This window comes from Pelophylax lessonae (genome assembly GCF_965119305.1).
Source record: "Pelophylax lessonae genome assembly, chromosome: 12".
NCBI classification, from domain to species: domain Eukaryota; kingdom Metazoa; phylum Chordata; class Amphibia; order Anura; family Ranidae; genus Pelophylax; species Pelophylax lessonae.
In genome coordinates this window covers 18,259,272-18,271,675 of record NC_138779.1, presented here as the reverse complement: position 1 = coordinate 18,271,675, position 12,404 = coordinate 18,259,272, and the positions used below count along the sequence as shown (strand labels likewise).

The 12,404-nt window shown below is 49.1% G+C and overlaps 1 protein-coding gene across 1 annotated transcript in view; it reads right to left on the bottom strand.

Moving 5' to 3' along the window:
* LOC309567831 (myo-inositol 2-dehydrogenase-like) overlaps positions 1 to 11,094 on the bottom strand; it is a 49,589-nt gene extending 38,495 nt beyond the window's left edge. The window contains exons 1-3 of the mRNA XM_082273317.1: positions 10,975 to 11,094; positions 7,100 to 7,446; positions 1,448 to 2,032 (exon numbers count right to left, since the gene is read on the bottom strand). Of these exons, the coding sequence (XP_082129443.1) occupies positions 1,448 to 2,032; positions 7,100 to 7,344 (830 nt within the window). The 5' untranslated portion in view covers positions 7,345 to 7,446; positions 10,975 to 11,094. The remainder of the gene's footprint in view (positions 1 to 1,447; positions 2,033 to 7,099; positions 7,447 to 10,974) is intronic.
* Positions 11,095 to 12,404: the final 1,310 nt, after the last annotated feature.

The following is a 12,404-nucleotide window of genomic DNA, read 5'->3' as shown; positions in this document are numbered from 1 at the left end:
CTCCTGGGGAGAGCAGATATAGTGACTGCAGGCTCCTGGGGAGAGCAGATATAGTGACTGCAGGCTCATGGGGAGACCAGATATAGTGACTGCAGGCTCCTGGGGGAGACCAGATATAGTGACTGCAGGATCCTGGGGAGACCAGATATAGTGACTGCAGGCTCCTGGGGAGAGCAGATATAGTGACTGCAGGCTCATGGGGAGACCAGATATAGTGACTGCAGGCTCCTGGGGGAGACCAGATATAGTGACTGCAGGCTCCTGGGGAGATCAGATATAGTGAATGCAGGCTCCTGGGGAGATCAGATATAGTGACTGCAGGCTCCTGGGGAGATCAGATATAGTGACTGCAGGCTCCTGGGGAGAGCAGATATAGTGACTGCAGGCTCCTGGGGAGAGCAGATATAGTGACTGCAGGCTCCTGGGGAGAGCAGATATAGTGAATGCAGGCTCCTGGGGAGATCAGATATAGAGACTGCAGGCTCCTGGGGAGATCAGATATAGTGACTGCAGGCTCCTGGGGAGAGCAGATATAGTGAGTGCAGGCTCCTGGGGAGAGCAGATATAGTGACTGCAGGCTCCTGGGGAGATCAGATATAGTGACTGCAGGCTCCTGGGGAGATCAGATGTAGTGACTGCAGGCTCCTGGGTTTAGTAACACTTTAATGTAAGACAATCTATGAATGGAGGATGTGCAGATGATTAAAAGATCCATTCATAGATCATGTTTCATTCATAGAAGGTATAGTACGGTGAGACAAGAGACCCGAACAAGCCGTGGAAGGCGTCCCCTCCCGCTCCTTGTAATGACAGCTGAGAGGCTTCTCAGCCACATTGGTTGTCATTACAAGACAGCCGACCGTCAGCTATGGACGCCGGTACCGGGGTGATGCCTCTAGCTGCAGACATCACTCCGGTACAGCACTTTCCTGAAATATCAGCAATATCGGTAACCTTCGGGGGCCGATTCTGAAATATCGGGGAAAAGTGCATATCGGCCCTATATATCGGCTTCAGCGATAATCGGTCGATCCAATATGTATGTGGGGCAGTCGGAAAGTGGTTAAAGCTTGTACGAGGAGTTTTCATTCTACTCTGACTGTCCACTGAGGCTACAGGACCCCTGACCCTTTGACTGGACAGTGCTGATTACATGCACCCTCCAGAAAAAAAAAAAAAAATCTCTAGCAATACACACTAAACTGAGCATGTGCAGAGTGCCACCAAGGTCCTATTCTATCAGGAAAATGGATTGGTGGACTGTGGAAGGCGGGCAGGATCAAAATATAGCTTACGGGAGACTTTAAAATATGTCTTACTCTACTCAAAAAGATAACCCCTGTTGCAGGTTTACTTTAAGCTGACATCATACATAGACAGAACTAGAAATATTAACAACAGTACAGCGTTCTAAGAAAACAAAAAATAAAAAAAGTCTGAAGTTTACCGTTGGTCACCAAGGGCAATGTCCACATCCTGTTCGGGCAATACTCTCGTCTTGGTCAACAGTCCACCCCCAAAGGCTTTCTCCACTTCAGACAACTGATTCTCTACAATGTAATGAAGGTAGCAGCCATGTTCCTCTGTTAAGCTTCTCAACAAAGCCCTGCTTCCATGACCCACACCAACTACTGCTAATCCAATGCCACTGCCGCGTGAGCCAAAGCTGCCGACTGGTCGTCCGGGAACCATGCTATTGGTGGCTTCCGAAATGGTATGCCTTTGGTTTATGTGTTTGTATGATATGGATGGATTCTGGACATGGATCATGCCGAACGATGATGGGAGTGAGGAAGAGGTAGACGGTGCTGGATCTTCTTTGCTGCTGACTATGTTTGTGGTGGAGCTGATGGGGTTCAGGGGGCCAGAGATCCAGGAGGGGTGATGGTGAGGAGGAGGAGGAGATGGCACCAGATTTGTGGTGCTAACAGAGTTACTGTTGGAGCTAGACTGCAGCACGAAGGAGGGCTGAGGGTGCCATGCCGAGTCTAGAGGCACTGGGATATTGCCAACCTGATCACCACCAGTTGAGCTATTAAAAAAAATTACATTTTAATAAATTAAAAAAATCTACAGAATATATATATTTTTTTCTTTAAAGAATTACTAGTTCTGCTATCACTTTGCCACTGCGCAAATCAGCCTCTTTCTGGTCCTTCTCCAGTGAGATCCCACCTCCAGCACACACACATTGCTCTTTACCCAGTATCCCACTTCCAGCACACAGACACATACACATTGATCTTTACCCAGTGTCCCTCCTCCAGGAAACACATTGGTCTTTACCCAGTGTCCCTCCTCCAGCACACACATTGGTCTTTACCTGTTGTCCCTCCTCCAGCACACACATTGGTCTTTACCTGTTGTCCCTCCTCCAGCACACACATTGGTCTTTACCCAGTGTCCCTCCTCCAGGAAACACATTGGTCTTTACCTGGTGTCCCTCCTCCAGCACACACATTGGTCTTTACCCAGTATCCCTCCTCCAGCACACACACATTGGTCTTTACCCAGTGTCCCTCCTCCAGGAAACACATTGGTCTTTACCCAGTGTCCCTCCTCCAGCACACACATTGGTCTTTACCCAGTGTCCCTCCTCCAGCACACACATTGGTCTTTACCTGGTGTCCCTCCTCCAGCACACACACATTGGTCTTTACCTGGTGTCCCTCCTCCAGGAAACACATTGGTCTTTACCTGGTGTCCCTCCTCCAGCATACACACATTGGTCTTTACCTGGTGTCCCTCCTCCAGCACACACATTGGTCTTTACCTGTTGTCCCTCCCCCAGCACACACATTGGTCTTTACCTGTTGTCCCTCCTCCAGCACACACATTGGTCTTTACCCAGTGTCCCACCTCCAGCACACACATTGGTCTTTACCTGGTGTCCCTCCCCCAGCACACACATTGGTCTTTACCTGGTGTCCCTCCTCCAGCACACACATTGGTCTTTACCTGGTGTCCCTCCTCCAGCACACACATTGGTCTTTACCTGTTGTCCCTCCTCCAGCACACACATTGGTCTTTACCTGGTGTCCCTCCCCCAGCACACACATTGGTCTTTACCTGGTGTCCCTCCCCCAACACACACATTGGTCTTTACCTGGTGTCCCACCTCCAGCACACACATTGGTCTTTACCTGGTGTCCCTCCCCCAACACACACATTGGTCTTTACCTGGTGTCCCTCCCCCAGCACACACATTGGTCTTTACCTGGTGTCCCTCCTCCAGCACACACATTGGTCTTTACCTGGTGTCCCTCCTCCAGCACACACATTGGTCTTTACCTGGTGTCCCTCCTCCAGCACACACATTGGTCTTTACCTGGTGTCCCTCCTCCAGCACACACACATTGGTCTTTACCTGGTGTCCCTCCTCCAGCACACACACATTGGTCTTTACCTGGTGTCCCTACTCCAGCACACACATTGGTCTTTCCCCTGTATCCCTCCTCCAGTGACTTGTAATGTAATCTCCCCCTGCACCTACTGACACAGCAGCTCAGTTATCCATGGCCCCCCTGGGCAGTGACAGCAGCTCAGCTCACTCTGTTCTCTCTCAGCAGTGACTTGTAAGCCTATCTCCCCTGGCTCCCACTCCCAGCAGCTCCGGCACCTGCCAATAAGCATGTTAAAAGGAACTACCCTCTAAAAAACTGCACTCAGGCAGCTCTTTATTGTAGAAGAGACATGCTTTGCAATAATCCACAATTATCTTCCTAATTGCAGTCTTCCACTGAATGTGTACAGAGATGTGCGGCTCAAGGTGCATTCCCAGCACACTGCGGCTGTGCCAAAATGACTGACTCCTATGCACTGGATGAGGCCAGCTTGGGTATTCCGGACCATTCTGGAACACCACTTAACCCGCAGGTTCCATCCTCTCTTACTGCCCCAGTCTACACCTCTTTCCTTCCTTTCTTCTTTCATGTCTTGACTGTTTTCCACCTTCTCCAATTGCTTAGTTCTGCCCTACTCTCCTTCCTTCCTCATTCTGAATCCCCCCCCCGCCTTTTCTCTTCCCACCTTCCCCAAATCATTTGGGGGAGGGGGGGATTATGGTGTGGGGGTTGTTTTTCAGGAGTTGGGCTTGGACCCTTAGTTCCAGTCAAGGGAACTCTTAAGGAGTCAGAATACCAAGACATTTTGGGCAATTTCATGCTCCCAACTTAATGGGAACAATTTGGGGATGGCCCCTTCCTGTTCCAACATGACTGCGCACCAGTGCACAAAGAAAGATCCACAAAGACATGGATGAGCGCATTTGGGGTGGAGGAACTTGACTGGCCTGGCCTCAACCCGATAGAACACCTTTGGGATGATTTAGAGAGGGGAGTGCAAGCCAGGCCTTCTCGCCCAACATCATTGCCTGACCTCACAAACGTGCTTCTGGAAGAATGGTCAAATATTCCCATAGACACACATTTGCAGACAGCCTTCCCAGAAGGGTTGAAGCTGTTATAGCTGCAAAGGGTGGGCCAACTCAATACTCTATATAATCCTACGGACTAAGACTGGGATACCATTAAACTTCATGTGCCTGTAAAGTAGTGATCGACCGATATTGGTTTTTTTCGTTGCCGATACCTCTATTTTGGGCAATGCATATCGGTATCGATATGCACCGATATTTTGAAAATTTAACCCCTTGCCGACCGCCGCACGACTATATACTGTGGCGGTCAGCCCCTCCTGGGCAAAGTGACGTACCGGTATGTCGCTCACCCAGGAGCCTCTAGGGGGCGAGCGCGCGCCGCTGGAGGTGCGCTCCCGCCCCCGCTCGTTCCCTGACATCCCCGCGCAAATGACCGGCGGCTCCGATGTCCGTCGGTCACTCGCGATCTCCCGCTGGAGAGGGAGAAAGACAGACGGCTGATGTAAACAAAGCCGCCTGTCATTCTCCCTGGTGTAACTGCAGAGATTATACGTTCCTGCTATGTAGGATCGTATGTCTCTGTGATTACATCACAAGCCACGCCCCCCCCACAGTTAGAATCACACCCCCAGGGATACATTTAACCCACTGATCACCAATAAAGTTAACCCCTTCCCTGCCAGTGTCATTTTTACAGTAACAGTGCATATGTATAGCACTAATTACTATAGTAATGTCACTGGTAACCCCAAAAGTGTCAAAAATGTCAGTCAAGGGTCCGATCTGTCCGCCGCAATGTCTCAGTTCCGGAAAAAAAATTGCAGATCGCCGCCATTACTCGTTAAAAAAAAAAAAAAAACAATAAAAATGACATAAATCTTTCCCGTAGTTATTAAACGCAATAACTTTTTCGCAAACCAATCAAAATACGCTTATTGCGATTTTTCTTACCAAAAATATGTAGCAGAAAACAAATTGGCCTAAAATGTTAAAAAAAAATTGATTTTTACATTTTTTTTGGGGGATTTTATATAAAAAATGTGAAAAATATTATTTTTTCAAAATTGTCGCTCTTTTTTTGTTTATAGCGCAAAAAGTAAAAATTGCACAGGTGATCAAATACCACCAAAAGAAAGCTCTGTTTGTGGGGAAAAAAGGACGTCAATTTCATTTGGGTACGGTGTCGCATGACCACGCAATTGTCCGTTAAATTTACGCAGTGCCGAATCGCAAAATAGGCCCTGGTCTTTGAACAGCCAAATTCTCCGGGGCTTAAGTGGTTAAAATTCTGCAAAATAAACACAATTTTCGGCACAATTCTGTTACTGAACATGTTAATGTTTGTTTATTACCCACGTGACCTCCGAGATCGTCACTGTATGCCGGACGGAGAGGTATCACCCGGGTGTCACTTATGGCAAGTGGGTGAGAGATACCGATCTGCCAGCAGATCTGCTAAAGTGGAATTGCTTACATCTTTAATTTGTACATATGTGAGTGCCATTTCAATAACATTTGTTAACGGAATTATGCTATGTGACATAATTTTACCCTTCCATGAGCAATATTTGGAATATCGGCCGATACAGATATAGCGGCAAAAGTCAATATCAGCCCTGCGGATAATCGGTCGATCCCTACTGTAAAGGCAGGTGTCCCAATACTTTTGGTAATATAGTGAATTTAGCTGGCTGGGATTTTGCTTTGGCTCAGCTGGATACAATTGGAATCCTATAAACAGACACATTGGGGTTGATTTACCAAAACTGGAGAGTGCAAAACTTGGTGCAGCTGTGTATAGAAACCAATCAGCTTTCAGGTTTTCTAGCAAAGCATAAGGCCCCTTTAACACTGGTTTTCCGATCAGGTCTATCAGTTTTTCAGGCCGATCTGATTGGATGCTCTATGAAGCCCTATGGAGCGGCAGATGTCAGCCGTGACATCTCCGCTGACACCCGCTGCTATCCGATCCGGTCTGTGAAATCCAGACTGATGGAAACCCTATTTTCCATCCGTCTGGAGGACCGGATTGGATGAAAACGGGCATGCGGTCTGTTTCCATCCGATCTACCATAGAGGAGAGCGGGGGATCCGACAGCTCCGTCTCTGCACACAGAGCGGAGATGGACCTGTCATCCGCCTGCTCAGCATGTATTCCCGCTGAGCAAAACTGAGGGCCCGTGTGAAAGAACCCTAAGGCCCCTTTCACACAGGCGGACCGTTAAGATCCGCCTGTCCTTTTTTTTGGCAGATCTGAACGGCCCCCCAATGCATCTCTATGGGGGATTGGATGTCAGCGGAGACATGTCCGCTGACATCCGACCTGATCCGATCCGTCAAATCTGGACGGATGGAAACCCTATTTTCCATCCGTCCAGCGGATCGGATGAGAACGGACCGACGGTCCTTTCCCATCCGATTTCCCCCATAGAGATGCATGGGGAACTGACAGCTGTGTCTCCACACGCAGCGCAGAGACACAGCTGTCATCCTCCTGCTCAGCGGGGGATCGGCGGCTCGATCCCCTGCTGAGAAAAGCGGAATCCGTCCAACGGACTGATAGTGTGAAAGGGGCCTAATTGAACAAGCTGAAGTTGGAAGCTGATTGGCTACCATGCACAGCTGCACCAGATTTTGCACTCCAGTTTTAGTAAATCAACCCCATCGATTAAATAAAGCAATGAAAACAAGTAAAAACCGGTTACATCTTTAAGCACTCACACTAAAATGGGAGCTCTGTTCCAGTGCTGTTTGATCAGCCGCCTGTTCCGGTAATGCCTCCCCGAAGCCAGGTGCTCCAAAATCCGGTCCCTCCTGACCCGCATGGGAAGCTCACAGGACTTACAGTACAGCGTCTCCACCACGGTGGTCTCCCCGGTGTCACCGCGTTCAATCAGATGCCTCCTGACCGCCAAGTCCGAGAACTCGGCGGCGTAGTCATGTAAGGTTTTCTTTTTCCGTCCCATTATGTCCAAAATAAATCAATGAGGATCAAAGTCTCGTCTTGGGGATATGGCGTTGGACCAGGCACTTGTGAAGGAGGTTTCCTCGAAGATGGAATTTCATGCCTTGAATGAAAGAACACACAATGGTTACATTTACACACCAAGGATTCGGAAACCAATACGAGGGGGGAACTCATCCGATGACTCCCGCTTTGTTTTGGGACAAATCTTCCTCATACATCAAAGCTGACCTTCCTATCGATCAGCTGCTTATTATTCGTCAAGCAGACAAATGATTTTCCACTTTAACATTCAATTTAAACCTCTTACTCTCTCACTTTCTCTTATATCGTTACAAAATATCTTTATCAGAAAAAAGCTGAGTTAGACTTACCGGTAACTCCTTTTCTAAGGCCTCTTTCACACGGTCCGCCTCCGTAGGCGGATCCGTGCTGCTCAGCGGGGATCAATCCGCCGATACCCGCTGAGCCAGCGGATGACAGCTCCGTCTCCGCTTGCAGTGTGGAGAGGGAGGTGTCACAGCCCCCGCTGCTCTGTATGGGGGATTGGATGAGAGCGGACCGCCTGTCCGCTCTCATACGATCCGATCCGATTCCTGAACGGATGGAACAATAGGGTTTCTATCCGTCCAGATTTCACGGACAGGATCGGATACGGATGACATCCGCTGCCCCAAAGAGCTGCATGGAAGATCCGATCAGATCCGCCTAAAAAAATGACAGGCGGATCTGATCGGATTGCCCGGGTGAAAGAGCCCTAATAGTCTTCCAGGACAGCCCATGAGACGTAGGAGGAGCCCTAGGTCTCATGGGCTGTCCTGGAAAACGACTTGAGAAAAATATATAAAATAAAAAACTAAATAAATCAAAAAAAAAATAAATGAATCAAATTGTCTTTAAGAAAAAAAAAAAAAACTTTCATAAATGTGAATCTGCCTTCATTAACAAGACAGAACAAAGTTAAAGTATAACTAAAGGCAACAATGTATTGTTTTGGATGGAGTGGAGAAGGGATTAGAACCTCTCTCAGGTTTATATTTCTATCTGTACCCCCATTATAAGGATGCACTCTTTCTATGTGTCCTGGTGACTCATCACTGAGAGTGAAGCAAAATCCCAAATTCTGGGTTGTCACCAGAACAGGAATAGAGGAGAAATCATCCAATGAGGACAACCTGGGACAGGAAGTGAAGGTAAATCTCCCCCCATGGAACAGAGGTCAGGGTGTTACACCCTCACCTGCTCTATGAAAAAAAGTTTTGCTTTTAGTTTTACTTTAGAGCTTTTACAACTACAATTTCATATCATTTCTTTAAAATATATTGTAAAACAAATCTGCTAAAACGTATTTAATAAAAAAGTCGAAGGGACAAGTACCATAGGGGGCATTATAGACAAATGATGGGGCAAGTACCATAGGGGGCATTATAGACAAATGATGGGGCAAGTACCATAGGGGGCATTATAGACAAATGATGGGGCAGGTACCATAGGGGGTATTATAGACAAATGATGGGACAAGTACCATAGGGGGCATTATAGACAGATGATGGGGCAAGTACCATAGGGGGTATTATAGACAGATGATGGGACAAGAACCATAGGGGGTATTATAGACAAATGATGGGGCAGGTACCATAGGGGGTATTATAGACAAATGATGGGACAAGTACCATAGGGGGCATTATAGACAGATGATGGGGCAAGTACCATAGGGGGTATTATAGACAGATGATGGGACAGGTACCATAGGGGGTATTATAGACAAATGATGGGACAGGTACCATAGGGGGCATTATAGACAAATGATGGGACAGGTACCATAGGGGGCATTATAGACAAATGATGGGGCAAGTACCATAGGGGGTATTATAGACAAATGATGGGACAAGTACCATAGGGGGCATTATAGACAAATGATGGGGCAAGTACCATAGGGGGTATTATAGACAGATGATGGGGCAGGTACCATAGGGGGTATTATAGACAAATGATGGGACAAGTACCATAGGGGGTATTATAGACAAATGATGGGACAAGTACCATAGGGGGCATTATAGACAGATGATGGGGCAAGTACCATAGGGGGTATTATAGACAAATGATGGGACAGGTACCATAGGGGGTATTATAGACAAATGATGGGGCAAGTACCATAGGGGGTATTATAGACAGGGGAGGAATTAGGTACCTATAGGGGGGTATTAAATGTAGATGATGGGGCAGATATCTACAACAGGGAAATAAAGGCAGATGACAGCTACCTGTAGGAGGTATTAGTGGCCAATTACAGGAGGTAGGTATATGTGTAGGTGACAGGGGGTAGTTGATGGTAGTACAGGGGGCAGTTAGTGGCAGTGACAGAGGGGCGTTACAGGGGGCAGTGTCAGGAGGGTAATACAGGGGGCAGCTGGTAGGAGTGTCAGGGCGACAGTACCGGGGGCAGCATCAGGGCGACAGTACCGGGGGCAGCTGGTGGAAGTGTCAGGGTAGTACAGGGGGCAGTATCGGGAGGGTAGTACAGGGGGCACTGTCGGGAGGGTAGTATAGGAGGCAGTGTCAGGAGGAAAGTACAGGGGGCGGATGGTGGAAGTGTCAGAAGGATAGTACAGGGGGCAGTTGGTGGAAGTGACAAGAGGGTAGTACAGAGGGCTGTAGTGGATAGGTTCGGGGGTAGTACGGGGGGTAGTAGAGGACAGTGTCCGGGGGGGTAGTACAGGGGGCAGTAGAGGGCAGTGTCCGGGGGGGTAGTACAGGGGGCAGTAGAGGGCAGTGTCGGGAGGGGTGGTACAGGGGGCAGTAGAGTGCAGTGTCAGGGGGCAATAGAGGGCAGTGTCGGGGGGGTGGTACAGGGGCAGTAGAGGGCAGTGTCAGGGGGCAGTAGAGGGCAGTGTCGGGGGGGGGGTGGTATGGGGGCAGTAGAGGGCAGTGTCAGGGGGTGGTACAGGGGGCAGTAGAGGGCAATGTCAGGGGGTAGTAAAGGGGGCATTGTCAGGGGGCAGTAGAGGGGGGATAGTACAGGGGGCAGTAGAGGGCAGTGTCAGGGGGGTAGTACAGGGCAGTGTCAGGGGGTGAGTACAGGGGGCATTGTCAGGGGGGTGGTACAGGGGGCAGTGTGAGGGGGGTAGTACATGGGGCAGTGTCAGGGGGGTGGTACAGGGGGCAGTGTGAGGGGGGTAGTACATGGGGCAGTGTCAGGGGGTGGTACAGGGGGTAATAGAGGGCAGTGTCAAGGGTGGTACAGGGGGTAATAGAGGGCAGTGTCAGGGGGTGGTACAGGGGGTAATAGAGGGCAGTGTCAGGGGGTGGTACAGGGGGCAGTGTCAGGGGTGGTACAGGGGGTAATAGAGGGCAGTGTCAGGGGGTGGTACAGGGGGCAGTGTCAGGGGTGGTACAGGGGGTAATAGAGGGCAGTGTCAGGGGTGGTACAGGGGGCAGTGTCAGGGGTGGTACAGGGGGTAATAGAGGGCAGTGTCAGGGGTGGTACAGGGGGCAGTGTCAGGGGTGGTACAGGGGGTAATAGAGGGCAGTGTCAGGGGGTAGTACAGGGGGTAATAGATGGCAGTGTCAGGAATGGTACAGGGGCAGTGTCAGGGGGTTAGTAGGTGAACAGGTAGGTATCAGCACACACTGGCAGGGAAGATGGCGGTAATGGACCTCCAGCCGGCTCCTAGGACGCCCCCAGCTCTCTTCTATGGACTCCCTGCCTCTTCCAGGTGACTTCCGGATACAAGGACTCCTCTCACCTCTCCCGGAAGTACATTGCAGTGACCCCGGAAACAGAAGGTGGAATAAAGTTCCTTAGATGTACGCTTGTCAGTGGTCTAGTTTTGTGTGACATCTTATGGTCGCTGATGGGTACTGCAATCATTTTAGCTAGGCTCCCACAGTACACAGCTTGGAGAGATCCCAGAGATCAGGAGAATGAGGACTTGTATGGGAAAGAGATCAGGAGTATGAGGACTTGTATGGGGAATAGATCCCAGAGATCAGGAGTATGAGGACTTGTATGGGGAAGAGATCCCAGAGATCAGGAGTATGAGGACTTGTATGGGGAATAGATCCCAGAGATCAGGAGTATGAGGACTTGTATGGGGAATAGATCCCAGAGATCAGGAGTATGAGGACTTGTATGGGGAAGAGATCCCAGAGATCAGGAGTATGAGGACTTGTATGGGAAAGAGATTCCAGAGATCAGGAGTATGAGGACTTGTATGGGGAAGAGATCCCAGAGATCAGGAGAATGAGGACTTGTATGGGGAAGAGATCAGGAGTATGAGGACTTGTATGGGGAATAGATCCCAGAGATCAGGAGTATGAGGACTTGTATGGGGAAGAGATCCCAGAGATCAGGAGTATGAGGACTTGTATGGGAAAGAGATTCCAGAGATCAGAAGTATGAGGACTTGTATGGGAAAGAGATTCCAGAGATCAGGAGTATGAGGACTTGTATGGGGAATAGATCCCAGAGATCAGGAGTATGAGGACTTGAATGGGGAATAGATCCCAGAGATCAGGAGTATGAGGACTTGTATGGGAATAGATCCCAGAGATCAGGAGTATGAGGACTTGAATGGGGAAGAGATCCCAGAGATCAGGAGTATGAGGACTTGTATGGGGAATAGATCCCAGAGATCAGGAGTATGAGGACTTGTATGGGGAAGAGATCCCAGAGATCAGGAGTATGAGGACTTGTATGGGAATAGATCCCAGAGATCAGGAGTATGAGGACTTGTATGGGGAATAGATCCCAGAGATCAGGAGAATGAGGACTTGAATGGGGAAGAGATCCCAGAGATCAGGAGTATGAGGACTTGTATGGGGAAGAGATCAGGAGTATGAGGACTTGTATGGGGAAGAGATCCCAGAGATCAGGAGAATGAGGACTTGTATGGGGAAGAGATCCCAGAGATCAGGAGTATGAGGACTTGTATGGGGAATAGATCCCAGAGATCAGGAGAATGAGGACTTGTATGGGGAAGAGATCAGGAGTATGAGGACTTGTATGGGGAAGAGATCCCAGAGATCAGGAGAATGAGGACTTGTATGGGGAAGAGATCC